This window comes from Numenius arquata, chromosome 18, assembly GCF_964106895.1.
Source record: "Numenius arquata chromosome 18, bNumArq3.hap1.1, whole genome shotgun sequence".
Taxonomy (NCBI): domain Eukaryota; kingdom Metazoa; phylum Chordata; class Aves; order Charadriiformes; family Scolopacidae; genus Numenius; species Numenius arquata.
This window is the reverse complement of record NC_133593.1, coordinates 2605108-2631785: the sequence shown is the minus strand read 5'-3', so window position 1 is coordinate 2631785 and position 26678 is coordinate 2605108. Positions and strand designations below refer to the sequence as shown.

General features: G+C 46.4%; 1 protein-coding gene across 2 annotated transcripts in view; it reads left to right on the top strand.

Annotated features, from left to right (window-relative positions):
- The first annotated feature begins 9528 nt into the window (after positions 1–9528).
- Positions 9529–26678, top strand: part of AUTS2 (activator of transcription and developmental regulator AUTS2) — an 801330-nt gene continuing 784180 nt past the window's right edge. For both annotated transcript variants that reach the window (XM_074160428.1, XM_074160426.1), the window contains exon 1: positions 9529–9822. In XM_074160428.1, the coding sequence (XP_074016529.1) occupies positions 9529–9822 (294 nt within the window). The remainder of the gene's footprint in view (positions 9823–26678) is intronic.

Genomic DNA, 26678 nt, shown 5'->3' with positions numbered 1-26678 from the left:
AAGCTCTTCCTAGGCACTTTCACACATCTATGATCATGTATTCACTGTTATAGAGACTACACCACGAGCAAGATAACCCCACCTTATCTATGATCACCTTTCAGATGAAATCCCGATGTGTCAGAACCCTACCCAGCCTGGAAAGGACTATTCTCCTCCCAGATCTCTTCTCAGGTAAGCCCACTGGGCAGGGGTCCTTCTCAGTCCCCACCGTGCCATACTCTGCACAGGGACCCTTAAGCTACTTCCCAAATCCAGTGCACGAAGTGTTAAAGGGAGAGAAATTGCTGACTTCTTCCCCCTCTGCTTTCAGGGGCTTTCCATCAATTTTCCTTCTCCCTTTTTCTTTTCTTTGCTCTGCACTTCACATGGAAGCATCTGGATCGAAGAGAATTATCTCTTAACAACAACTTGGGTTGTAGTACATTTCAAAGACTCAGGTTTTATTAGTCACAGAAGACCTTGTAAAAGTTTGCTTGGGATCATTTTTAACAGCAACCAATAATCCTTCCCCCATCAGCCAATGAAAAACAACCCAAGCCTCCCCCCAACTCCTGCACAGATGTGTCTTACAGAAATACAGCTATTTTGGAGAAGCAAAAGTGACATTTTCGCCAAGCTGGAGGTTTTATCCACAGTAGCTTAAACTAATACAGACCTAATTTCCTTCTGAAAGCTACCTGAACGCTAAGCACGCTTGATGCTCAGTTGGTGTAATACTGTTTGGAGTGGTCAATAATTGCATTTGACTTCACATTGTACCTTTCTGTCCTCAGTCTGCTTAAGACCAGAGGAGACCTAGTTATGCTGTAAGCCCCGACTCCGCTCCTGCATGTTCCATGTCAGACAACTATTTTCGTAAGAGCATATTAATACAATATATTTAAAAGCAAGCCCAGAAAATTCTCTAGCCCTTTCCATCTGCAGCAGCTGAAAAAACAGGTAGATTGAAAAGGAGCATTCCCTGCACCGGTAACTGCTTTAGTACGCGGTGCCAGGCTCAGTCTGCTAAACCAAAAGTTACCTCCAGCAGTTTGTTAGTAATAAGGAAAGATAAGACATGGGGGGAAAAGAGGCAGAGAATGACAAATTGATTCCAGGGATGTGATGTCCAGTAATTCTTATAAAACTAAACTGAAAGCTGAGCATATCCAAAAGCTTTACGAATCCAGACACTCCTGTAAGTGTCTAAGTGCAGACGTAGGAACTTCAGGTACTCAGGTATGAAGATTTGGACCAATTAGCCCAATTTTTCTCTCTACAGATTAACTCCCATAGAACACTTTATTATTTTCATCGGTAGAATTACACCGATAAATGCGAGTAAACTACAGGATGTCTCCTGATCCATTTCTGACAAATAAAGATACTGTAGCTGCCCTACTCCAGTGCCAACAAAAAAAATAGTGGAAAGGTATGAACTTCAGAAATGTAAACCTGAGCTGTCATTAAAAATCAATTTTCATGATAAATTTAATTCACATTTCATATAGAGCTGTGTAATATCAATAAAAATGCTTTAATAATTGCTGTGCTGGCACACAGTAGAGTGTAAGACATAAAGAGATATAAATTTTTTGTAATTTAGAAGATGTGGAACTAAACACTGTTTTTTCAAAGAAACCCTTTCTCAGGGAGAAAAATGAATGTTGGAGGAGGATGTAATTTATTAGGAATTCCACTCCACCCCCATTTACAAAGACTGCTCTGAAATTAAAACTTTGAGAGATCAGGTTTCTAATTTATTCGCAGAGTTAAAGGCCAGAAAGGACCAGGATCAGGTAGTCTGACCTCCTGGATAACCCAGGCTATTAAATTTCACATAGTTCTTCCTATATCATAACCCGTGTTGGGCTAAAACATTGTTTCTCTTCAACATTGATTTAAAATGCTGGAAAACACATTCTTGTGTTTCTTTCACGTGTTTGTTTTTTTTTTTAAAGTGGGAGAGAAGGAAAAATTTAAATCTATTATATTGCTGTGACATACCACTAGAACTGGAAAAGCACCCAATAGTGCAATCTGAACTCAGCATCACTGAAATACAAACAGTTGGTCTTTCCCGGTAATAAAAGCTTACTGACTTTCTGGGCAGATACGTATGCTACCTATTTAGCAATATGTTTTTGCAAACTATTTTTGAAGGGACCAAAGCGCTGGTATGTGCTTCTAAATCTCTTAGTCACATTTGAAAATCCCAATCTCAAACCAAAAAAAAACCTGCAGCTGAGAGCTAAATGCTGAATTTCCTGAAGACAATAGTAGTTTTCTCATTTACATGTAATTGAGGTCAGAATTTCACCCCAGCAGATCAGTTAGCTTTTTATGATGCTAACTGAAGAACTGTAATAATATTTGCAGTTTGTGCTTTGCTTCCACAGCAGACGTAATTCATTACCTTTTGCTCCTCTCTTTTTTTCGTAAATCTTGTTCTTGGTGTCCCTTAAATTTGTTCCTCTACCAAAAAGAATATTTGCTATTCTTCCAAATCTAATGTAGCCTCCAAATTTAATTAATGTACTATCTATTTGATAATTTAGGTTAGATATTCAGTAAAGTGGGATTGCAGCATCAAACCTTCCAGGATCCTCCATCCACTATGCTACAAACTCTGATATTGCCATTTATCACCATGCTTTACAGTTTCACAATCAATACAGCATTTGTTCCATTCGCATAATTTTGAATCAGGTTTTCAAGTGAAGCTTCCTGAAGCCCAGTGACATCTGCTTTACTCTCTGTATTTGCGAATACTGCCACTCACCAACACTCATGCTGTGGGATAGGGAATCTCAGGCAATTAGAAGCACAGGTTTAGTCACCTTCCACTAGAGTGTTTATTAACAAATCCCAAGGAACTAACGGGATCCAAAAACTCTTGAGGCTGTCTGGCCATACATGATAAACAGGCACAGCTTTATTGCTCATGACACCCCTGTTCTCCAGGGACCAAGTTTTCCCCTGCTGTAATTTAGCGTAGATCCACTCGAGTCAATAGATCAAGACTCTGAAGTTCTTATGTCCTGGTTGCTCCGATTATATTTTTTTCCCTGATAAAATTACTCATATTTTTACTTCATAATTTTATTATAACCAATTAGGAAAATGAGAAACGCAGATAAATTGGTTTTCCATCTTTTCTGGGAAAACTCATGCTTCTGCTGATGCCATCCAGCTTTTTTCTTCAATTCCCAGATTTCCTGAACTCTAAGCTATTTTTAAGAAATACACTATGATTTTTACCAGCTACAAAAATCCAAACTTCAACTTATCTGGGCCAGCTGATCTACAGTGTTTGCATGTACGCTATGATCTCCTGTTCTTGACATGGATGGTTATAGCACTGTTCTTATTTCCTAATGATGAAATGCAGGGCATGTATAAGAGAGATTCGGATGTGTGCCTGTCTTGACCATTACTGTCAGGAGGATGCAGATGCTGGCAGACTGGGTCAGACTGGTAGTCCATCCAGCTCAGCCTCCTGTCTCGTGCTTTGGTTTAGAAATTGTTTTATGTTCAGAGGCATTAAAATGTACATTTCCTTCAGCCACTTTGTAATCAATATTACGGTTACTCTGAAAGTTCTCATTATTCTTGACCTCAGAGCTGCCTTGTGGCAGTGAGTTCCACCAATTGGGTTAGTTCATTAATTTGTGAAAGGAATGATTGTCTCATCTCTGTATATTTTCTTTTGATGTTGTTCTGGAAACCTTTATCATGCCTTTATCATTATTCTTAAACTATTTCTTTTTTTAAAGGCCACGGATTTCTATTTTTCCTTGTTGATTCACTGCAGGCGCTCCTTCCTTAACTGTTTCTGTTTCAAAACACCTTCTAGGAAAACACCTTTTAAGACCACCACTCCAGCCCTCAGCTATGAAGCCAGACAATCCTCTCTTATAAGCAATACAATTTGTATAAGCAATGCAATTTGGAATAAAATTGTTTTAGTTTTATGGAACTGTTTTAAATTCCTCTGCCATCTGCACAATTGCCCTGGCTTTTATTTTGTATTAGAATTTGGTTCTCATTATTTGCTATTCTTATAAATGCACAGTACGAGCAGGGTTGAAACAATAACAAAAAGGCTCTTTTTCCTATTTCTCTTCTTTTTTGCATTCCCAGATCAAACCCCTTCTAAAATAAAAATCATGGTCTGCAAGGCAGACATTCTGCTATTTTAAACTACCCATCTCCTAAAAAGATGCTAACCCCAGAAAGACACATTTGCCTCTGCTGAGCATCTTATGTGGACTAAAGTCTTAAAAATTCCATCTTTAGAGCTTAATGCCAAAACAGTGCAAATTACTCTTGCTAGAAGCAAGGTTCTTGCCGTTTCCTCAAGCACTGAATTACCTCCCGATTTTCAAGTTATTTCAAAATATCCTTTTCAGATAGGTATGCCAGGGGCTAGTCCCAAGACAACCCCTTTTAGTGTTTTTATGGCTGCAAATTTTATTTTGCTCCAACGCCTAATGGTGATATGGAAATTGCAATTGTTGCTTTTGTTGTGCGTTAACCTTTCTCTCCTCATTATTTAGGAACAGAAAGCTTTTGGTCTCTGTCTCAAATCAGAAGATTATAGGTCTGTTAGTACATGTTTAAGAGGAACCCTTTCTGTGGGTGTTAATAACTAGGAGTATCCAGTTGAGTACAGTAGTCATTAACCTCAAAAACAGTGACTCAGCGAAGGTACTAAAGCATACTAGTGCCTATTAAAAAAAAAAAAAAGCAGTTATTTTCTCACACCAGATGCCAAGCAAGATGTATTTCTAGAGGAAAAGCAAACAGGTGGCCTGAGAACAAATGTGCATGGACGTTTGTGGTATCCTTCCCGGTAAGATCACTTGAAATACTCAGCTGGAGGCAAGAACACACTGGAGAGAGAACTTCCTGAGTCTGTGTCTGAGGTTTTGTGTAACAGTAAGGCCTACCTGCCCGCCCTCCTAAATCAATTAAGGTTGGTGGAAATGCTCCTGCTGGATCAGACCCAGAGAAGGGAAAATTTACCTGCATTGCACCTGAGAAGGTGACCAGTGATTTCTAATGCTTGATATAAATATTACCCAGAAGAAAAATGTTTTGCAATGGAGGATGAGTTAGAGGAATGGGTTTTGATCATATTTATTCAGTAGACATGCAAATCTAGGGATTCGTTTCTACAAAGAATGTAAAATAAATCACGTACCGTTTCTGTTTTCCACATACGTGCATTCAAGAAGAAAACAGACTGAACAGACTTTCAGCCATGCAATGAATGTCTGCAGAAACGTATCCGACTACAGGTCTCTTAAGTCACTTTAATGGTGATGGATGTGCAGGAAACTATAATCAATTACATTGCCCTGAAAATTACATAGTTATTTTCCAAAAAACCCAACAGGTAACAGTTGTTTGATACAGTACAACTTAATATTTCTCAGAAGACAGAGACCTTGTAATATTTGAGCTTGCCTGTATGCACAAATTGTATCACTTCAACAATACCTCTACAGCTTCTTCTGTATAGTCAGATTATATAGATCTGGCAGGCAGCTATAAGCAAGACAGGAGAACCTGAAGCAAGACAGAGCAATGCATTTGTTAAACAGAAAAAAAAAAATCTGAATAGGGAGATCTAAGGTCAGATCTAGGAGGTGATGTTCTCTAGGTCGATATTTGAGAATGTTTAAAAACTAGCCATGTGCCTTTGCAATGAGCAGTGTGGCCTTCTGTAAGGTACACGCTTGCACACTATCCGATTACCGACAGCTTTGTGCTTCCTCCTTTTCTGGTTTGCACCCATACACACCAGCTTAAAAGTCACTGCGTGCCATCCAGGAGATGTGGCGTGGGGAGAGGTGGCAAAGCTGCCATTTGCCTTCTGGGAAGAGGAGGAGTATCTGATTCTCGGTATTTCATGTAATCGCTCAATGCTCACAGAAAATATACTAAGAATATTACTTGATTGGTGGCCTGAGCATTAGGGTACAGAGTAAACAACATATTATACAATCAAGCATCATCCCCTGAGGGTCAGAGCAGCCTAGAGGGAGGCTGCTGGAAAAATACACACACCAATGCTCTCAGCCTGTGTTTGTTCCCCTCGCTGTGGCCCTTCTCGGTGTGTCGGTGGAGAAATGGAAGCAGCAAGAGGCAGGCTGTGTACTCCGAGACAAGGTTCTTCTAGAGATGGAGTATTAAATGATTTCCCTTACACCCCCTCATTTCCCCCAATATATTTCAAACTCTGCAATAGCCTGATCATCTGGCAGGCAGAGGAAAACCAGTGCTGTGCTCCCAGAGTCCCTGTTCTCCATCCTGAACATTAAAACTCCATGGGTTTGGTTCTCTTCCCCACCTTACTCCTTGCTCCTCCACTACCCTTCTTCCTCCCTGGCAAATCTCATCCTCCCAGGTCTCTGCTCCTAGAGCTGTCCCCCCAAAGCCAGACCGAACAACTTCAAACACCCTTCTCCTTGCAGGCCTGTTCCCTCAGCCGGTTCCCCTGGGCAGGAGACAGAACCACTGGGTGAGAAAGGCAACTGTAAGAACAAGCTCAAGAAGTAGATTTGTTAGTTCCACAGTCCTTCTGTGTCCTGAGATGACATGGGCAATATGTCCTAACAGGGCCCTTCCACAGAACTGCGGTGGGAAAGCTGAAGGGAGAGAGAAGAAAGCCGAGGGTGAGGAAGGCTGATGGCCACACATGGCATGGGGAGGGCAGAGTGAAGGACAGGTGAGCTGTAGGGAGCCAAACCCTGTGGCTGTGGGAAGCCCTGGGTTGTTTTGCTGAAGACCTCTCTGTGTGATGGCACCCATGTTGGAGGGCCACCATGTTGGGGGGCCACCATGGTGGTGGCCGCAGCCCTGGTCTCCCAGGGTGGGTTCCCCTCATGGGGCAGCAGCAGGAGGGTGACAGCCCACCATGTCCCTGGGCAGAAGGCAGCCGTGGGCACATAAGGCCAAGCAGGGGCAGACACAGCGCCCAGCAGCAGCTGAGGCAGTGAGGGATGAGCACCTGAGGTAGCTCCGAGCCCACAGGGAATGGGCCGTGAGGGAAGAAGATGGGGTGGAACGAGAAAGGCCAGACATGAAGGGCAGAACAGCAGTGGGGGAAGAAGGGATAGCCGAAACCGAGGAGAAAGTTGATGAGGTGAGGAGGAGAGGGGTGTGAGGCGGGAGAGGGCCATGGAGGGCAGGGGGAAGAAGGGCTGGGCGTGAGGGCGTAGAGCAGGGAGGGGGGAAGATGGGATGGCCAAAACTGAGGAGAAAGTTGATGGGGAAAAGAAGGAGGAGAGGGGTGTGAGGTGGGCGAGGGCTGGACAGGACAGGAGGAGAAGGGCTGGACATGAGGGGGAGAGCAGAGATGGGGGAAGATGGCCAAAACCGATGAGAAAGTTGACAGGATGAAGAGGAAAGGGGTGTGAGGTGGGCAAGGGCCATGGAGGGCAGCAGAAGGGCTGGACACGAGGGGGAAAGCAGCGATGGAGGAAGATGGGACAGCCACAACTGAAAGAAAAGTTGATGGGATGAGGAGGAGAGGGGTGTGAGGCGGACAAGGGGCATGGAGGGCTGGTAGAAGGCTGGACGTGAGGGGTGGGGAAAGATGGGACAGCCAAAACTGAGAAAGTTGATGGGAGAAGAAAGTGTAGAGGGGCGTGAGGTTGGCAAGGGCCATGGAGGGCAGAAGGAGAATGGCCCAGCATGAGGTGGCAAAGCAGGGGTGTGGGAAGACTGGACGGCCAAAGCTGAAGAGAAAGTTGACCAAGGGGAGGCTGCGGAAGAGAGGGGGGTGAGATGAATGACGGCCATGGAGGGCAGGAGAAGGGCTGGGCACGAGGGGGCTGAGCAGGGGTGTGGGAAGACTGGACGGCCAAAGCTGAGGAGAAAGTTAGTGGGTGAAGAAGGAGACGGGCATGAGGCGTGCGAGGGCCGTGGAGGGCAGGAGGAGAATGGCCGGGCACGAGGGGGAGAGCAGCGGTGGGGGAAGAGGGGACGGCCACAACCGAGGAGAGAGTTGACGGGCAGGGAGGCTGCGGGGCGCGAGGCGTTGGCGGGCGGCGGGACGGGTCTGAGGCGGGCGGGGGCGGCGCGGCCCGCCCGAGTGCGCAGGCCCCCCGCGCATGCCCGCAACTTATTTCGCGCGGCCGGGGCGCCGCATTTCACGCGGGGCTGAGCGGGCGGGGCGGCGGCGGCAGCCACCACCACCACCACCACGTGACCGGCGCGGGCGCGGGGCCGGGCGGCCGCTGGGGGCCAGCAGCGCCATCCGCCCCGCGCCGGCTGCGCGGCCGCGGGGGTCGGCGGCGGGTCCCTCCGCCAGGCCGGGGGCAGAGGAGCGGAGCGGCCCGGCTGCAGCCCCCCTCCCCGCGGTGGGGAGAGAGAGGCGAGGGGAGGCAGCGGCGGGAGCAGAAAGCACACAGCCGGTGCCGTCCCCACTGGAGCGTATTCGAGCCTCAGCACGGCTCTGTATTTTTTTTTTTTATATTATTATTATTGTTGTTGTCGTTTTTGGGGAGGGGGCAGCCTCCTCTCCGCCCGGATCTATTGTCACCACCACCAGCACCCCCCTCCTCGCCACAATTAATCCGATGAATTTGCCATGATTGATCCGTATTAATAGCTGGGGTGGGTGGGCGTGTTTTGGGGCTTTTTTTTTTTTTTCTTCCCTTTTTCTCTCTCTCTCTCTCTTTTTTTTTTTTTTTCTTTTATTGTTTGGTTTTGTTTTTGGAGGGGCCGGGCTGGGATCCGAGCTCCACTCCAGAGTCCATCCCTGGTCGGTGCCTGAGAAAATTGCATCTGGATGCATCGTTATTATTATTATTGTGTTTGATCCAGGGAGATAAAGGAGGAGGGGGAGAGGAGTGCGTGTTCGTGGGGAGGGGAAGGCTGCACCCTTCCCTGCACACACACACACACACACACACACACACGCAGAGAGAAAGAGAGCTCCGTACATCTATACATATATATTATTATTTTTTTTTTTTTCCCCTGGAACTTCTTTTAGTTGGGGAGGAAAGGAAGAAAGAAAATAAATTTTGTGCAAGGAAATACTCTCAGCGCCCTCCTTCCAGCGGGTCTCTCTCCTTCTTTCTTTATTTTTCCCCCCTTCTTTTCTGCTTTTTCTCCTCTCTTTCGGAGATCCTCGCCCTCCCAGCCCCTTGATCAAAGCATTCCGCTATTCTGATTTATTGCCTGCTTGGTGAGGCTTTTTTTTTTTTTCTTTCTTCCCCTTTCTCTCTCTCTCTCGCCTTTTTTTTTTTTTTTTTTTTTTTTTTTTTTTACAAAGGCGACCTGAGATCAGCCATTACTTTCCTTGGCTCGCTTATAGGAATCTCTTACATTTGGTGCTTGCTGCTGGTGGTGGTGGAACCGCACTCGGATTCTTTCATCCCCCCCCACCCCCTTGCTGTCCTCTCCTCCCTCCCTTTCTCCTTCCCTCTCTCCCTCCCTCCCTCCCCCGTTATTCCGCCGGGGGAGCCGGATTTGTGGCTGCGGTGGGGCGGGGGGGGACGAGAGCGAGAGGGAGAGCCGGCGAGAGACATGGATGGCCCGGCGCGATGCAACGGGCTTCGGAAGAAGCGGCGATCGCGGTCCCAGCGCGACCGGGAGCGGCGAGCCAAAGGCGGGCGGCGCGGCTCTGCCGCCGGCGGGGCCGCCGGCCCCGGGGCCGCCGCCGCGCTCTCCTCCTCGGGCTCGGAGAAGGAAGACAATGGGCCCCCGCCGCCGTCCCGGCCGCGGCCCCCCCGGAGGAAGCGGCGGGAGTCCTCCTCGGCCGAAGAGGACATTATCGACGGTTTCGCGATGTCCAGCTTCGTCACTTTCGAGGCGCTGGAGGTAGGAGCGGCGGCGCTTTGTGTGCGCCTCATTGTGTGGGGGCAGCGGCGGGGGGAGCCCCCGCAACGCCGACCCGGACACGACACCCCCCCCCACCTCCCGCCCCCCGTGTCGACCCTCACCCCCCCCCCCCCCTCCTCTGCCCACCACCCCCGGGCCGACGCCGCCGGGGGTGCCCGCGGGGGTGGTCCCGCCGCCCCTTCCCCGTCCCCGGGGTGCCCCGCTCCCCTCCCTTCTCCCCTCCCTGCCGCCGACACCTGCAGCGCGGCGCGACGCTCCCGGCGGGCGGCGGGGGGCTCCGGCGCGGCGGCGGCGGGGGGCACCGGGGGCGGCCACCCCTCCCTTGTCCCCACCGTGTCGTCGTGTCTCCCCCTTCTCCCCCCCCGACCCCGGGGCAGGAGAGCGGGGAGCTGTGCGCTCTCCCCCGGCGGCGGCGCTTCTCCTCCCATGGATCAAACTTTTCTCGCACCGGGGTGTCCCGGCGGGGCCGCCCACTCGTGTCCGCGGGGCGGTGTGGGTCGCGGGGTGTGTGTGTGTGTGCGTGTGTCGGGGGGGGGGGTGGGTGGCGGGGAGGGAGCGGGGGGGCGTATGTGCCTGTGTGTTTCTTCTCGGTCTCGCCGATCGTGCTGCTGATGGGTGGGGGGCGCCCGTCCTGCCGCGCTCCCCGGCACGAGTGGGCCCCGCGGTGGGCGAAGCGGCTTCCCACTCCACGGGGGGCACTAGTCCTTGTCCCCCCCCCCTAAATGCTAAAGGAGGGTGCAGGCAAGCCGAGGCCGGGGAGGGCGGAGGGAGGGGCCGCCCGGGAAGCCCCCCACGGGGGGCTTCCCGGGCGGCCCCTCCCTCCGCCCGCCTCGGCCCCCCCCCGTGTACCAGCCACCCACCCACCCACGACCGTGGAACCGCTGTCAGCCCGGCCAGGGTCACGGTGGGGATGCGGCCGTGGAAGGGGAGCTGCGGCCCGTTTGTTTGAAGGGCTTTGTTGTTTATAACTTCTGCTCCGGAGAAGTTTGCCGTGGCGAAAAGCAGATTTATTTGGGTTTACGTGCGCCGGAGTCACAACTGGAACGATTATGAACTGTCAAAATAAATGCGGAGATGAAGCTGATTGTTTAACAAAAAAAAAAAATCTGTGTAGCTCTTAAGCTGGTTAAATATTTAGCCAGGAATACTTAGTGGCATTTTCAGGGTTTGGTGGTTTTTTTTTTTGGATTTGTTTCTTTCTTTTTTTTTTGGATTTGGAGCCACGTTTTGTCCTCGGTTACACCTGTATCCATCCAGACTAATGCCTCCAAGAGAACTTACTCTGGTGTAATTGAAGGGAGGATTTGTTCACTCCAACAAACCTCCCCACATGGTTGGTATTAAGCTTGTGTAAGCAATAATGAGCAAATGCTGAGGTAATGAGGAGACTCGGTTTTACCACCATTTCTCACCTGGTGAGCCCTTCCACCAATGCCTTGCTCAAACCAGAGAGAGGAGGAGTGTGAATACATCTTTGTTGGCAAGAGTGAGTTTTGCGTGCTTCTGTTTCGGGCAAAATTCTGTTCTTCCTCAAACAAAGCCCTGGTTTGCATCGTTAGGGATTTTATGGGAATATGGACTCGAGAATTTGGCCGTAGTCCTTTTTGGAGGGGAAGTGAAGAGCGTGTTTTATGGTCAGAACTTGGTAGGGCGTTTTAGAAACTGTCTTCATTCTGTTTCGCTTATAATTTGTTTACTTTCCACTTGAAATGAAAATAATTGCTGTGCTTTTTTCTCCTTGCAAAGCCAAGAATGGCTACTACTTGCATCCTGTCGTAATCCTGTATCACCAAAAAGGAGCGCAGAAACATTACCCAGTTCTGCCAGCTAATATCACATTCAGATAAAACAATAGCTCGCACACTGAGACTTGACATACTTTTAATGTTCATGTGATAGGTGGCACATTTTGACCTAACGATTTCATGCTGCGTTGAGAAATAATGTCACAAAATCATTGTTAGGTGCTTTTTCCTGCAGCTGGGTACGTATGTTGAGAAAGTTGTTTCTGAGGATCAGAGGGAGATGAAGGTGTCTAAGGCAGACGCCCAGCGTGGCAGGAATTACTGTGTACGTTGCAGCCTGAAGTTTTTCTTGTGATTTTAGTGTTGGTGAGGAGGTTGTGAGTGGCTGGTGGAGTGAGATATCTCAGCCTTGGTGAGGTGTTTAGGTGTTAACATGCTTGAGTTGAGACAAGAAGCCTTGGGTGCTGTGGAGAGGTGCCCTTGTATTTATACATCTCATGCTCTGGGTCTGCCCCCGGCTCGTTGGAGGCCGTGGAGGTTTCTGCCCAGGTTCCAGAAGACACTTATGCCCAGCATGTGACAAGACTCCTCCAGCCCAGCCTTTGTGCTTGAACTTCAGCCTTTTCTCAGGCTTAGTACGGCTGAAAGCGTGGGGAGACGGAGAGTGTTTTGTCTGCTTGATGTGAAAAACAGTGCGAATCCGAGTGCAGAACATATTTCCCTCTGGAAGATCTAAACTTGTGGTCCGGAAGAGGGGAAGGAGGCAGGTGGTGGCTCGCGCAGGAGGGGATCGCCTCTGCGGAGGGACGAGGCTGAGCTCCCCCCTTACGAGGACATCTTTGCAGCAGTAGGTGTGTGTGTTGGGTGGATGTGAGGTGTCACCCCAGGATCTCCTTGTGAATTCTGTATATAAAGTTGCGAACAAGAACAAGAATTTCCATATAGCTTTGCTTTACCTGTCCTTTACTAAATGCTTTTTGTTGGGGTGACTGAAAAAGCCCAAATTGTGCAAAATACCAGGTTGTGTGAAGCTCATAGATGGCAAGGGCACACAGGTGCTGTGCAAGAGCAGCACATATCCCATGGCTGCTGTGGCTTCCGTAGGAGTCATCCCTGTCTGTTATGGTTATGTTGATAAAAGTTCCCACCCCTTGAAGCAAAACTGTCTTTTTAACCAGCTCCCACTCTCAGAGCTGCTTTTTTGTCCAGGTGTCAGTAGCCTTCTCGTGCTTCTCAAGTGTAAATTGTTTGGTGTGGAAATAGAGGCCATCTGCTTCTAGTTATCTGTCCCTGGGTTTATGGCAGCCCGTACCTTGATCTCTCTAATGTTTGCACGGGGAAGAGAGGGGAAGAGGGAGTTGAATGAAGGCAGTGGATTCTCATTGTTGATTTTTATTATTCTTTTTTTTCCCTTGGAGTGACAGTTGAGCAAATGCAGTGTCATTGCAGATGTGGCCAGACTGATCCTCGCCTGGCCTTGCCAGACTCTGGTGTAGTGAGGTGCAGTGTAGGCCTGTCCCCTACACTGGGGAGCATCTTGGAGCTTTCTCCTTCAGAAACCAGCACTTACTCCTTAGTTAAGCAGCTGAGATGTGGTCCTACAATTTGATCTGATTCACCAGATCCTCCCGTGAGTTGCCTTGCTGGGACTAACAGCAGCAGTCTCTGCGGTTTGCTCCAGAGCAGTTACTTGCACATCACTTCCCTGACCTCCCCAAATCTGCCAGCCTGTGAAAAGGGAAAGGCACAGACACATGGTATGTGTGTTAGCGTGATCCATGTCTTGTCAAGCCGACCGCTTCCCCCGCCTTGGTGTAGCCCGTGCTCCACCGCTGGTGTGTTTGCTACCGACAATAATAGCGTGAGGTTCTCCAAACCCAGGTGGGCATTTTAGACACCAGGTTGACAGGAAAAGGGCATTTCTCAAGATGTGATAAATCAATCTGTTGGAGTGACTTTCTCCATGATGTGCTCTGGCAGTGCTGGCAAGGAGGTTTCTGTGGAGCTCTCTGGCGAGGTGAGATTTTGCTGAGATGTTTGTCTCCTTCCTACCCCCTGGTGCGGAGGACTCCGGGCAGGAGACCGATGTGACATGGCTGTTGACATGCTGTGGTGAAGATGGTTCGTTGTGATGAGAAATGAAATCTGACCTGAATGTTAAGATAGCTTAAAGCCTGGGAAGTACTTGATGTTTCCTGAGTCAGCTCTGACCATCCCTATGGAGTAAGCAGTTGGTTTCAGGTTTTCTGAACACTGAGTAAGGTAATGAGGTTTTGCTGCGAATGTTTGTTTAGCTTCAGCTCAGGCGGTTCATCTGACAAGCCTGAAATGGGACGCGGATATTTATAAAGCACAGACAGAAGTGATGTGGGGTGGGAAGGGGGAGACTTGCATTTAAATGGGGTTTCTTCTTTCATAAAACTGGCACAATTTCTCACCGTGCGTTTGCTGAGCTAATTTCTGTTCAGCACGCAGGCATTAGGCTGTTTTGAGACCGTGCTAAATTATCGTCAGGTAAAGCCCAATATAATTAATTACAAATGAGAAATGCTGACAAATATTTGTCAAGGAGCTGTTTAATGAGCTTCAAATTCTGTGGCAGATGATTCCATCCACCTAGTGTAAATAATTTTTAAGCAATTGTTCCACTGCGTTTGTGTGATTTAGGCAGATGTTAGCTACGGCAGTTTTACGTGTTGGACAGATAATATGAGACTAGATGGAATAAAGCTTAAGAGCTGATGTGGGCTTTAAAACAGAGACACTACTGTTACACAAACAAAATGTGGAAGTAACAGGATGGTTTTGGAGATACCACGATCTCAGTTGTGTGTCTGTGTGTGCTGACAGTGTAGCTCTGTGTATACATCTGAATGCAGGAATTTGCTTTAATAACCGCTGTGTGATACCCATCTCTAGGCACGGCCCACTGAAAATAGAAATAGCTTGGCTGTGTGACAGCAGAAGCTTTGAGCTGGACACCAGAATGACTGGCTCGCAGTGTGGTTTTTCCTCCCCAAATCATTCTCTTCTCACCAGCCTTTTAGCTGGCCTGATTAGCCCATTTACTTAAATTCTCTGAGATTTGAAGCAAGTTTGTTTTGCCTTGTCTCTATTCCTTCATATTTCACAAAGAATTTGATCTTCTTGCCTTACCGCAGCAGCATCATAACATCAGGTGTTTGTTCAGTGCTGTCAGCAAATCTTGGTAGCCCTTCTTGTGTTTATTGACTGCTTAGATGCTTAGGTGTTTGTCCTAGTCTGTTTGCACATGCAAGTCTGCAGATTTAGACCAGCAGAGAAAAGAAGGGAGCAACTAAACGAAGCTATCTGCAGATGGTGAGAGGCATTAGGTTTTGTGTGACAGTGGGATATGATACGAAGCGATGCGTTTATTATTTTCACTGTGTATTTAGAGGAAACAGTAAATTGACCTGAGATCAAATTTCGAGATAACCTTGAGAGAGCAACTGAATCTCTTGATGAAAACCCTCAGTGACCAGACCTGAAAAAACAGCAACCCAAACGTGACTGCAAACAGCAGGATGCATATTCCACAAAAGGAACCTCTTGGGTAATTTTTGAAACCTATGTTACTGTCATTCGGGCACCTGAATAATTCTAAAATACTTCAAAATTAGAAAAGCCTGATACCCTTCTGGGAGGCAGCGCACCCACAACTCCCACTGATTTCAGTAGCTGTTGAAGAGCTGAAACTGTCTCTTTGGGCAGATAATGACTGAGGATTCTGATTGTTACATAAATATTCTTGTAAACTCCTGAAGGTAACTGTGTAATGAAGGCAGGGGATTTTGCCATTCCCATAGGCAACAGGAGGCACAATGGCCTTGAGTTGAAGAAGGAAGAGTTTAAATTCTAAGGACAAATTCTTTGATAAATGTGATTCAGATGGTCTCCGTTGGCCCCACTCTTAAGATTAACATTAATGGGAATTATGCCACATATCAATAGGACAAAAGACTATCCTTTTTTTATCTTGGCATCCTTTTTTTCTGCTATTTGGGTGAGAAAGTAAGCTCTTTCTTATTAAATATCTGGGGCCTCTGCTGGGATGAAGGAGTGTAAAGAAACAGATTTATAAAATAAGGGTAAAGGATCAGGAACTTGGAAGGAAAATAATCGCTAGGGAAAGGCAAAAAAAAAAAAAACCCACAGCAGAAAGACATCAAGGGGCTGAGTAATTGAAAGATTGAGTTACAACACTGAGATCAATAGAGAAGTACCAGGGACTGGATGGGAACACTGAGAACTAGAGGGGGATGTTGTTACCAAAAGTGGAAGTTTCAGGTAAGATCCATTGCTGTGTTCGTAAATGCTCCTCGGTGAGAGCCCTGCCGTTGGTACCGAGAGGGAATACTCAACCAAATGTGTCCCCACTTAAAAAGTCATTAAACCTGGTAACTCTTCAGCTGGGAGAAAGGCAGAATGATTCTTCGCTCAATGAGATGGCCCCCTCTTTCCCCCTGTCTCTGCTACTATTTTTATTTTTTTTTTTTTTTTTAAGGACTGTTTCTCTCAGTTTGCCTGGAAGACCCTACCACATTACACCGGGGGTCTGACCTGCAGCCTTGTAATTATCTGCAGCTAAATTAGAAGTTTAATCTTTGTTCTGAGCAACAATAAGTTGAATCAGATAGGTTTTAAAAATAGCCCAAGCTCAAGTTTAGTGAAGTCTCAAATGCAATTAATAAAAGGGTAATGGAGTTAGGAAGTTGCGGGCTGAAATGTGGAAATGTTTAACTCTCAGTTTTCCTTTACTTGAACTGCAGTGCTTTGCTGAGGCAGCATTGCCTTGGTTCTGCGCAGGGAAATTGCTTCCACCGTTTCTCTGTGTTCTTGTACATTATCCTTATGATTTATCAGTTCAGTATCTTGTGTTCTCATCGGGGTTTGGCTCGGTATGCGCCACAAATTACCAGCTGTGTGCAGTTTTTGTATAGTCAGTTTGTTGTCGTTTTGACTCGATGCCAAGCCATGGTGAAGACCACTTCAGAACATCATAGTCCTCTAAAGTCCTTTGTTGTAAAATGGATATGAAAATCCACTATGTAAGTAAAGAGAAATGGGTAATGCAGGTAGGGATTTGTTTTGCTGTAACAGCAGAACATGCAGTGGCAATTTGTCAGATCCCCAGCTCAGATCAGCTGTACTCTTTGCCTTTAAACAGTGTGTTACCTTAATATCTTGAGATTTTCCTCCTTGTATCTTGGCAACACTAGTGCTGAAGTTCACACACTCATGCGGTGGAGAGAAGTGGTTTTAACCAAAAGGGTAACTCTTTAGTCTGGAAAATGCTATAGGAAGGAGTTTTGGTTCTGTCCTCTCTGCAGGAGTGGTAGAAAAAGTCAGAAAAGCAGCGGATTATTCCTTGGCACTGCACTGTTTGTGAGTTTTTGCCTATTAGGTTTAATTTGATGGTTTTGCATGACATATGCTCCGTGTGGATTTACTTGGTATTTGGTGTGCGTCTTGGTCCTACTGGTTTTAAAATCTCTGGAGACAAAGACGTGGGAGATGCGCAGAGGTGTATTGATATCTGACCTGCCCAGGTTCCTGGCTGTCTGAACTTCAGATTGCGTAATGCTGCCTGATGCACGTACTACTGAGATGATTTATCTCCCCGGTCCAAATGGGAATAGTTACTCCACAGCCACACAGGAGATGGGTTTGGTGTTCTCTGCAGAAATGGTCGCCCATTAATCCGTCTCACATATGTTTGCCAGCTTCCCAAAGTGGAAGTTGCTTCTCCTCTAGAATCAGTGCTTTTATAAATTGCCTCTTTTCATACTTTTATTTGGTAGCAAAGGGGACTTACTGGTTTGGGAATAAAACCCCCACCAAGCAGTTTCCCCATCCAGAAGCCTGCGCTTGTCCGTTGTTGGATGAGCTCAGGAAAACAAGCAGAATCTTCAGCCTTTGAGGTGTGTCGTGTGCTGGGCACCATCCGAATGAAACCATCTGGGGCAGGTTTTGGGTGCTGCAGGGTGACAGTACACGCCTCAGTCGGAGGGGTGGGTAGAGGTAGGCACCAAGGGGTTCTAGGTTAGATTAGCTTTTAGGTGGCCAAAGCTCTGGATAGGTACTCCTCCTGTTGCAGAGTAATTGTAGCAGAGTTGTATCAGACTTTAAAACAGGTTTTACACTCCCCTGTGATCAAACAGTGGCCAGACGCAGAACCAAACTCGTGAAACTTTGTGAGAAGCCTTGCTCCATAATAGCCAGACTATGAGAGGGACAATTTTTGAGAGGAGAGCGTGTAACAGTGATAATACCTGGTGCAGACACCGCCTTACCTGCAGTGAGACCTACAAGCCACTGTCACCTTTTTCCCTACATGCAGGCACAGGTTACCATGTCCCAGGTCACCCTTGGGGTGACCCAGCTTGCAGGCTGCTCTGGAGCGTCCTACAGCTGAGACCCACTCTCGCCGTGGAATAAAGGTGTTCTCATTTCTTTTCCCGTGAAGTGGAACCAATGAGACAGAAGTGCTTGCCACCCACTTCTCCTGGACCACACGCAGGTGGCTCTCGGGCACGGGAGAGCAGTGCCCCTGGGTACCAAACGTGAGCAGTGTAACTTCTCCCTCCTGGCAAGTTTTGACAGCCCATGTTTTGCTGTTTGCACGCTGTTTCCTATTGCTGAGCCTATTCCAAACATGGTGATAATTGCTCAAGGCATTGATTTTTATTTATTTTCGCTCTGGAAATGCTAAGTGACCTGAGACCTTTCAGTCTGAGAACCTGCTTCGGTTTTCTTACACGGATGGTGGGAATGGAGGAGAGGCGGCCAAAGGACCCGGCTCATTACTGTGAAGTGGGGATGTCCAACTGGGGGACTGTAGGCTCTGTTGTTCACCTGGCTCCTGACCACTTTTGTCACTTTCATTTTGGCTTCTGCACGGCCAGGTGCTTAGCACCGGGTGTCTCTGGAGGATGCCACAAGTGTCCTTCAAGAAACTGGCATCTGGTCCCCATCTTCCAGAGGACCCAGGGGAAGGAGCTGGGAGGTGCCGCTGTTGCAAGAGCTGGGTGACACATGCTCTCCAGCTTGCTGCAGAGCTGGCCAGATGTGTTAAACGGCCGGGCATGATGTGACATCCATCGGAGTGGGCACTGATGGAGGGCAGAGGCAGCGAAAGTAGTTTTGACCTCTGAGGAGTCCGTGTGGTAAGAAGGCAAGTGAAGAAGCACTGCTGTTGGGGACGATTTATGTTGTAACTCTGTTAGTGTTGTGGGTTTTAAAGCACGTCAAGGGTAGTTTGACCTTTGCATGGAATCTTTTGCATGGAATCTTTTGGTGTGAAATTGTGTCTTCTTTTTTTTTTTCTTCTCTTAAAGAAAATTCAAAATAAATACTGAAAATCAAAACCTTCTGTTTTGAGGGGACCAAATTGCCTCTCTTTATTTTATGGGATTTGGATATTACTGAACGATTAAAAGTCCTAGTAATTTTTACTGGCTGGCTGTTGTGCTTGTAGGCGGTGACTCTGCTAGCATTAGTCATTTTAACTATGGAAAAAAATAATAAAAATGCAATTAATGTGGCTCAACAGCTGAGTCTGCTGGACTTTAAAAAAAAAAAAAAAGAAAAGAAGTAAATTTTAATGAGTTCTGGGATCAGAAAGATACATCTGGTGGATGGATTTGCCAAGTTTTCAACCTCAGAATGTGTGTTGAAAAACTCAGTGAATTATGTAGCTACAAAAGTGGATCTTTGCATGTTTATAAGACCTCAGTGCAATCTCCTTATATTTGCCTAATGGCAAACAGACATTCTCACAGAGGTGCAGCCCAGAAGGACACACATGTGCTGAACCGGCTCTGTAAGCTGATAGCATTTGTATCAGAATGCTGCTACTAGGGAAGGAATTTTAGAGGATCCATTAAATATAGGGGGGGGAAAAATAATAATCTTGGTATCGGATGAAAGGAAAGAGAAGCAAGGGAGAGGGGATGGGGAAGAGAGAGGAGAGGGAGCACTGAAACTTTAAATGTACATGATGTGTGGGCTAAGATATTGTGCCTCCACTGCTGAACCAGAAAATTTATAACAACTGTTTGTCATGTGTATGTATTTATAGCCATTCACATAATGAAGAAGTTTCATGAGGTTGTAATAACATATCAAGATGGATGTAATTAAAACAGAAGCAAATTGACACCTCTAGATTAAAGGCAAACTCTAAACTAATACACCTGTACGCTGTCACTTATGTATTAGTTGTCTGGGGCAGTCTGCCAGATATGCAAATAAAAAGGCATTGGCAAATTTCCTTGGCTGTGTGGTTAAGAAAAACCCAACTATTTAATCTTTTACCTGGCCCTGTTGGGGTTCGTAGCAACGGTAGAATTTATTAATTTGGTGTCGGTGATGATTCGTGATGGGAACGGGCTAAATGGTATGGAGGGGTGGGAAAGGGGCAATAAGAAACACAGAGCAGGTGGCAGCCAGAGAATAATACCTTTTGTTGTGGGACCCTTCCCTTAGAAAAGAGGTGTCAGCTGGGCCGTTTCAGATCTTTCCTAATTCTGGAAACTCTAAGGGTCTAAAGAATCCTTGACATTGACTTTCTGTAGCATTTGAGCTCAGTTAAATGCTTTTGAAAACTGTGCTGTAACAACGGATTTTGGTTCTGTCACGCTGCAGGTGTTTGGAGTTGCCAGTAAGGAAACTCCTCCTAAAATGTAAACGTTTCAAATATAGTAGCACAGTTAAAAACTGATGTAAATCATAACTGAGTCTGTGAAATGGCTATAAAGTATCTTAGCAATTTTATGTAATAGTGATTTTCAACTTGTTTCAGTTTTGCAGAAGACTAAGGTTTTTCCAGTGGAGTTGTGGACACCTGTGTAGTGAATTTGAGCCTGCCGTCAAAGGGTTGGCTCTGAATTAATGCTCATGGGGTTCTTAGAAATAGTCTGCAAACCAGTGATATAAAATCAGCTACTGGTGCAGAGCAGGAAGGGAATTATTTGCCGCGTTAGTTCCGGGTCTGTAAATGGAAGCACCAGCCTTGCTTTTGAGTACCTTGCACCCCAGATAACCCGCGTTCCTTGAAAAGCCCCAAGGATGGAAATGGGACCTCACGTGCCTTGTGTGTAACCCCGTGGCTGGTGGTTGGGGTTTGCTGTGAGACAGCTGATGCCAGTACCTCCAGCTTCTCCCCGAGATGAAAACTCTTACCTTTTGTGGATTTGGTGGCATTTGCTCTGGGACTGGTTGTCCCAGAGAGACCCACATCCCTCTGCCACTTCCAGTGATCTCCTCAGATGGTTGCAGATGGTTGGGTTAGTGACATGGATTTATAAGAAGATTGATAGGACTGCGGGTCTGGAGAGCTCGGTGAAGCCCAAAGCACACCTATTTTCGGGGAAGTATCTGCATAAAAGCCCCAATGGGCGTGTTTTGTTAGACTTTTTCTGAATTAAAAAGACTCCTTTTTTAGTACATCTGGACATTAAGGATCATTCATACGGGGTACATGGCTTCAAAGGGATTTCAAATGGTAGGATTTTTGTCTTCAATTCTTCAACAACTTTTCTTCCACCTTTAATCTTTCATGAGCAGAAGCTTCAAAAGATAATTAGTAAAACATGCTTTTATCTGCATTTATCTCAAAACATGATTAATTTTTTAACTGCAATTACAGCAATCATTTCAAGTTTCCTCTATATTAATGAGTAAAGGATTTTTTTTCTTGAGAGAGAGAGCATAAATATGGCTATATTGGCCGAGTTGAAAGGTACATTTATGAGTGTGCTTTTTGTTTTCATTGCTAGGGATTGAATTTCCGGTTCCAGGAAGTAATATTTCACATGGATTAAAGTCTTTGAAATGCTCTTGCCTGGCTTCGCTGGATCATTTTGAGGAGCTGACGATGATAAGAATTGGATCATGCTCTTTGCTAGACCAGGCTACTGAATACCCAGTTACACGTTCCCCTTGTGCTGGTGGGTTTTCGCTCTGCGCTATGCGTATGTGACTGGCAGGATATCCTCCGTGTGCTGCTCTTGGCATTGAAATCCGAGATATATGATGCAGCCGGTTTGTTAATGAATTGGCAATGAGCTTGTAAATTTTCACCTTTCCCATTTCTGTCTTTGTTATAGGCAGCTTAAGGCATTTTTTATTACTATTTCACTTTAGGGAGAAAGATGTTCGTGGCTGTTCCTGTCTTTATTGCTGGTATGTGGGACTGTCCAACTGGTGTCCTGCAGCCTGGATCCTGCCTGTAGGTCGAGCATGTGGCCCTGCAGGATTTTGAGAAGCTCCTGTCTGGTCACTGATCCTCTGTGGCTCACCCCAGTGCCTCTAGAAAACAGTGCTAACGGCACAGAGATATCCCAAAACAGATACCCAGCACAGAGCCTCCAAAAGCAATGGACCACTGCGGGGCATTACTGAAAATAAATGGAATTAAGAACACTTTTCACTAGAGTACAGCTTTTGTGTGATTTTGGCCTGTGAAGGCTGCTCATCAGCCTCCATGGGCAGGAGGGAGAAATTTTGGGCTGGAGCTATGGTTTTGCTGCTCTGTGCCTCCGAAGGGACTAGGCAGAGAGCAGCCCCGGGGCTGCTGGAAGGGATGCTGGGGGGATGGCGTGGCCCCAGTTTCCGCACTGGAGCCTGACCAGCAAGGTAAATGGAGCAGGCATTTGAAACTGCAGCTCTAAGAAGTGTAAGGACCTGGGTTTTATTTCTTTTTTTTTTTTTTTTTTTTCTCCCCAGTTCCCTTCAGTTAGGCCCTAGTCCTGGAAGTCAGAGGTGATTCGGTGTAAGACTGCACGGCCTTGGTTCACGTCTGATTTTAGCTTCTAAATTGGGATTGCAGTTACCCTGCCTTGCTGTCTCTGGGGAGGTGGATGGGAGGACGACTGCAACAGTGGCTTGGGCAGCTGTGTAGGAAAGCATGCGGGTGTATAATCAGATTTCTGATAAAACCAGGTCTCTAAGTCCCTTGAATGGGTAGCTTTGCTGTGAATAGGCTCATAAGGTCTGCTGTGGCTGCTCTCTTTGTTTGGTACGCTGACAAAAAATTGCTCTGGTATCCTTGTTGGCATATTTTTACATCTGTTATCCATATTTTGGATTTGTTCTGGCTGCAGTCTTATTTTGTTTTGCAAAATCTACCTGGGATTGGGACAGAGATATATGTTTGCTAAGGCAGATTTGGAAATTGCATTGTTGAAATACAGCCCATATGGGCCATTGTAAAATGGTTACTGCAGCATATAATTGCCTTCACAATGATGTGCTTTGTCATTTTACTTCCATCTTCAAAGAGGCTCTCCTGTAGTCTGCTGACAGCAATGGTGGTATTAGAAAACATATGGATTTGTAAAGGCATTAAACTGTCTTTAGTTCAAGGATTAGATTACAGTGTTAGAGTATGGGTCACCACATTTTCGTGTGGATAGGCTGCACTTGACTGTGTCAGTTTATGTTGTAGTTTAGGGAAGGGTGTGTTTATTTGTTGGAGATATCGGACATAATATCCTTTTGAATACATGGGGCAGGAGGCATCTCTCTCGCTCCCGTACACGGTGTGAGCTGCACCTCTGTCCCAGGGCCGTGGTCCCACCTCACCCTGCTTCGCTTGCAGGGCTCGGTCGGGGCTCCCCAGCCACACTGACAAGACTTTCAAGAAGTCTTGGATAGAAGTGCCAATTACAACATGGAAAAATACACAGAATGTAAAAACCACAAAATTGACTTTGAAATTTTAAGGGTTTTTTGTTTTTTTTTTTTTTTTAGTCCTCCATGCTGGGCTGCTACTCTGAATATTTTGGGTATTTGTTTTATGTTCACATACAAAGGGTGTGTTTACACTGTGCAGCTCCACACATTTCAGAGCATAGGGCAATCTGTTCAGCTTTTACTTTTTTTTCCTACCCTCACAGTTTGAAGTGTGGGTTTTCTGGGGCAGGTTTGAGGCCTGCAATGCCTCTCTCAGCAAAGGTCAGGATGGCATTCACATCGTGGGATGAACAAGTCCTAGGATGTGGCACTCAGCCTCTCTCCAGGCTGGAGTGATGCTCCTGCTCTTCACACCATCAAAAGGGGAAAACTGGAGAGCGAGAGGGATAATACATATAAAGACGATCCTTCTCTTTCAGTTTTGGTATTATTTTTGTCTTACTTTTTGCAGCCTGCTCGGTTTAGCGCTCTGCCCAGCTGGGACACCGAAGCAGGATGTGGGGCCTTGCTTGGCCCATGGCCACCTTCACCTTCTGCCACGTGTGCTTGCTTTTGCCTTCGGGTTTGCACAGGTCCCTCGCAAAACAACTCTTCTGGTATCACTCGTCATTCAAACACGCTCTTTAATTAAGATGCTGAGCCGGTCCTTGGGAGCTGTGGGTTTGTTTCTGTGTAAGCACAGCCGCCTTTCGTAACCTTGAAGCAGTTGCTCCCCTCCCGGTTCAGCATGGCCGTGGGAGCACCTGCTCTGTGGTTGTGCTGAATAAGGGTGGATTTGGGCTGGGATCCATGCCTATGCTCATGGGAGGTACTGCAGCCGGGCTTTGTGGATTTGGGTTTTTTGACTGAGAAAAGCAGGCCTTTGGGGACAATGCTGATGGGTGAGCTACTACTCAGTGTGAAGTCAGATACGTGCTTAGGTGTCACCTTGAGCTAGAGCATTAGTTTTGCTGTAGCTGAGTTTTCCTGTCTGCAAAATGGGTTTAATAGTACTTTCCCTCCTTAGAGATTGCCTGGCTACTTAATTAGCATCTGCAGGATGCTCAAATAGTAAGTGGTTAACATAAAGCATCTACAGAATTTAACTGTAGGACATGAAAACACCAATGCTTATATACATGTAGCAGGGACTTGGCTAAAATGCATATTTAAATAACTGAAGGCACTTGTGTTATTGTCAACCACCTTTTAAAATAAAACTATAATTACCTTGAAATAGTTGACAGCAGTCACTTCCTTAAGGACATCTGATGTGAAGGGTAACTCGGTGAAATTCTGATTAGTGCTTTATCTTTCTTTATACTGTTATGATCATTAATGATGCAAAAGTGTTGCTTAGTTATGGCTTGCTTCAGCTTTAAATCACTTGCAGTATTATCTGTCCCAGCTGTGGTGGATATCAAGGCTAGTTTATGGTAATATCTTTCCTTAAATCCGTTGCAGAATGGGGAAGCAACTCTCATTCCAGCTATGAGAAATGTTAAAGGATGTATTACTAATCCTGGCAGCTCTGACGGTGATAAACAAATTAGGTCTGTCATTAATGCCAGGGTCTGCAGGTGTAATATGTCATAAAACGGGTGTATCTCTGTTACTAGCTGGCCTGTATAAAAAATTAAATAAATGCAGGGTTTTTTTAATCCTTGTGTAATGAACTTAAGAGCAAAGCTGCTTTGTGACATGGTTTGTCTAAGATGAATGTGAAGTTCGTGTGCATGGCAAGTTTTTTGCAGCAAACAGTGCAGAAAAGAGAAAGATAGAAACTTAGTCCAGTGAGAAACACCCATTAATATCCCCAGGTTTTGCAGTACACCCTTGTCAGGGCTTTAGTTAAGGACAGTATTTATGCAGATGTTTAAATCAGTCCCTCTTTAAGACAGTGCTTGAATATCATAGCACAGTGCACTTAAAACAAATGTATGCTTACGTGCAGTCAGGAGCAGGATGTTATTAGGTATATATGTAAATACTTCCTTTATGCGAGGCTTCGTAACAGTGACTTTTTAAGAATTAGGGAAAGCTTGGGAGAGTGGCTTGGAGTGGTTTGTTTTGGGGCCTTCAGGCAGTTGGGTTTGGTGGTGAGAGCTCTTGGAGCAGCAGGGCCATGCTGCAGTCCAGACTCTGCCTCCCGATGGAGCTCAGCATCCATCCATGGGATGCGGGACACAGCAGGTTGTGGAGCACACATCTCCTGGACCTGCTGGAAAAGCCCCACCAGGCAGCTGGACTGGGTGACCATGGGTGAGGGTGGGATGGAAGGGGAAGACCAGGCAACTGTTTGTTGAAACCTTTCATATTTAGCGTGTCCCTTGCCTGCCACCTGAATGTGAGTGTGCATCTGCGCAGTGAGGATATCGGAGGAGTTTGGGTTCCAGCACAGATTCAGGTCTGGGTGTAACGTAGTGGAGGTGCAGACTGTGACAAGCTGAAGCCTCCACTGTTGTGGGAGGGAATTGTGTTTCTTCCGAAGAGAAATGAACTTTGCAGTTTTGCTTGAAGTAAGTCCTGTTAATGACGAGTCATCAAGACTTCCCTGGCAAGTAGCATTACTTTGGGTAATTACTTTGGGAAGCTACCAGGGGGTGCTTCCTCCTCCCCCCCGGTGCAGACACCTTCCCATCCAGCCGCATATTGTTGCTTTCTCCAGTCCCAGCTAAACAGGTGGCAGGATTCAAATCACCACTCTCTGAATGGAGTTCACTCTCCACAATAGCTCACCAGAGGCCTGTTTTGTTACAGAACATTGATTAAATAAATATTCCTATGCATACAAAAGAGGAGAAATCTGTTACAGCACTGTGCAGTTATTTTTCCATTAATGGCAAGAAGCTCTCTCTAATTTTCCTGCCCCTTTCAATCTGTTTCCCTGTCTCCCTCCCTTCCCATCACTACTAATGCCTTTAAGTGCATGAGGAACATACAAACAACTTACATTCCCTCCAGTTCAGAGCTGCGAATGCTTTAGCTCCAGCTCAGTGTGCTTCAGGAAATCCTGTAAGCTGGTGCAGGGCATAATTGACTGCTTCATGCGTGTGTTTTTTATTAACTTGATGTTTCACGCTGAATATCAGTATCCCTTGTGCTTACTGACTTTCATTTCATTAATTTATATAGCACCAGTTAAAAATACAATGTTGCAATACCTGCATCTTGCATAATATTGACAATTGGGGCAGAATATTTGACTTCTGAAGGTCTTCTTTCTTTTCTTCTGTGACCCTTGATCTTTTAAAACCTTCGGGGCAGAAGTTACTGCTCTGTGATCTGTGCTGATGGAGGTGCCTGTATGTTTTGGAAGAAAAGCACCTCTTGCTCGTAGATCCTGACAGCCAAAGGCAGCTCCACTGCAAGCAGCAGATCTGATTTGGTATA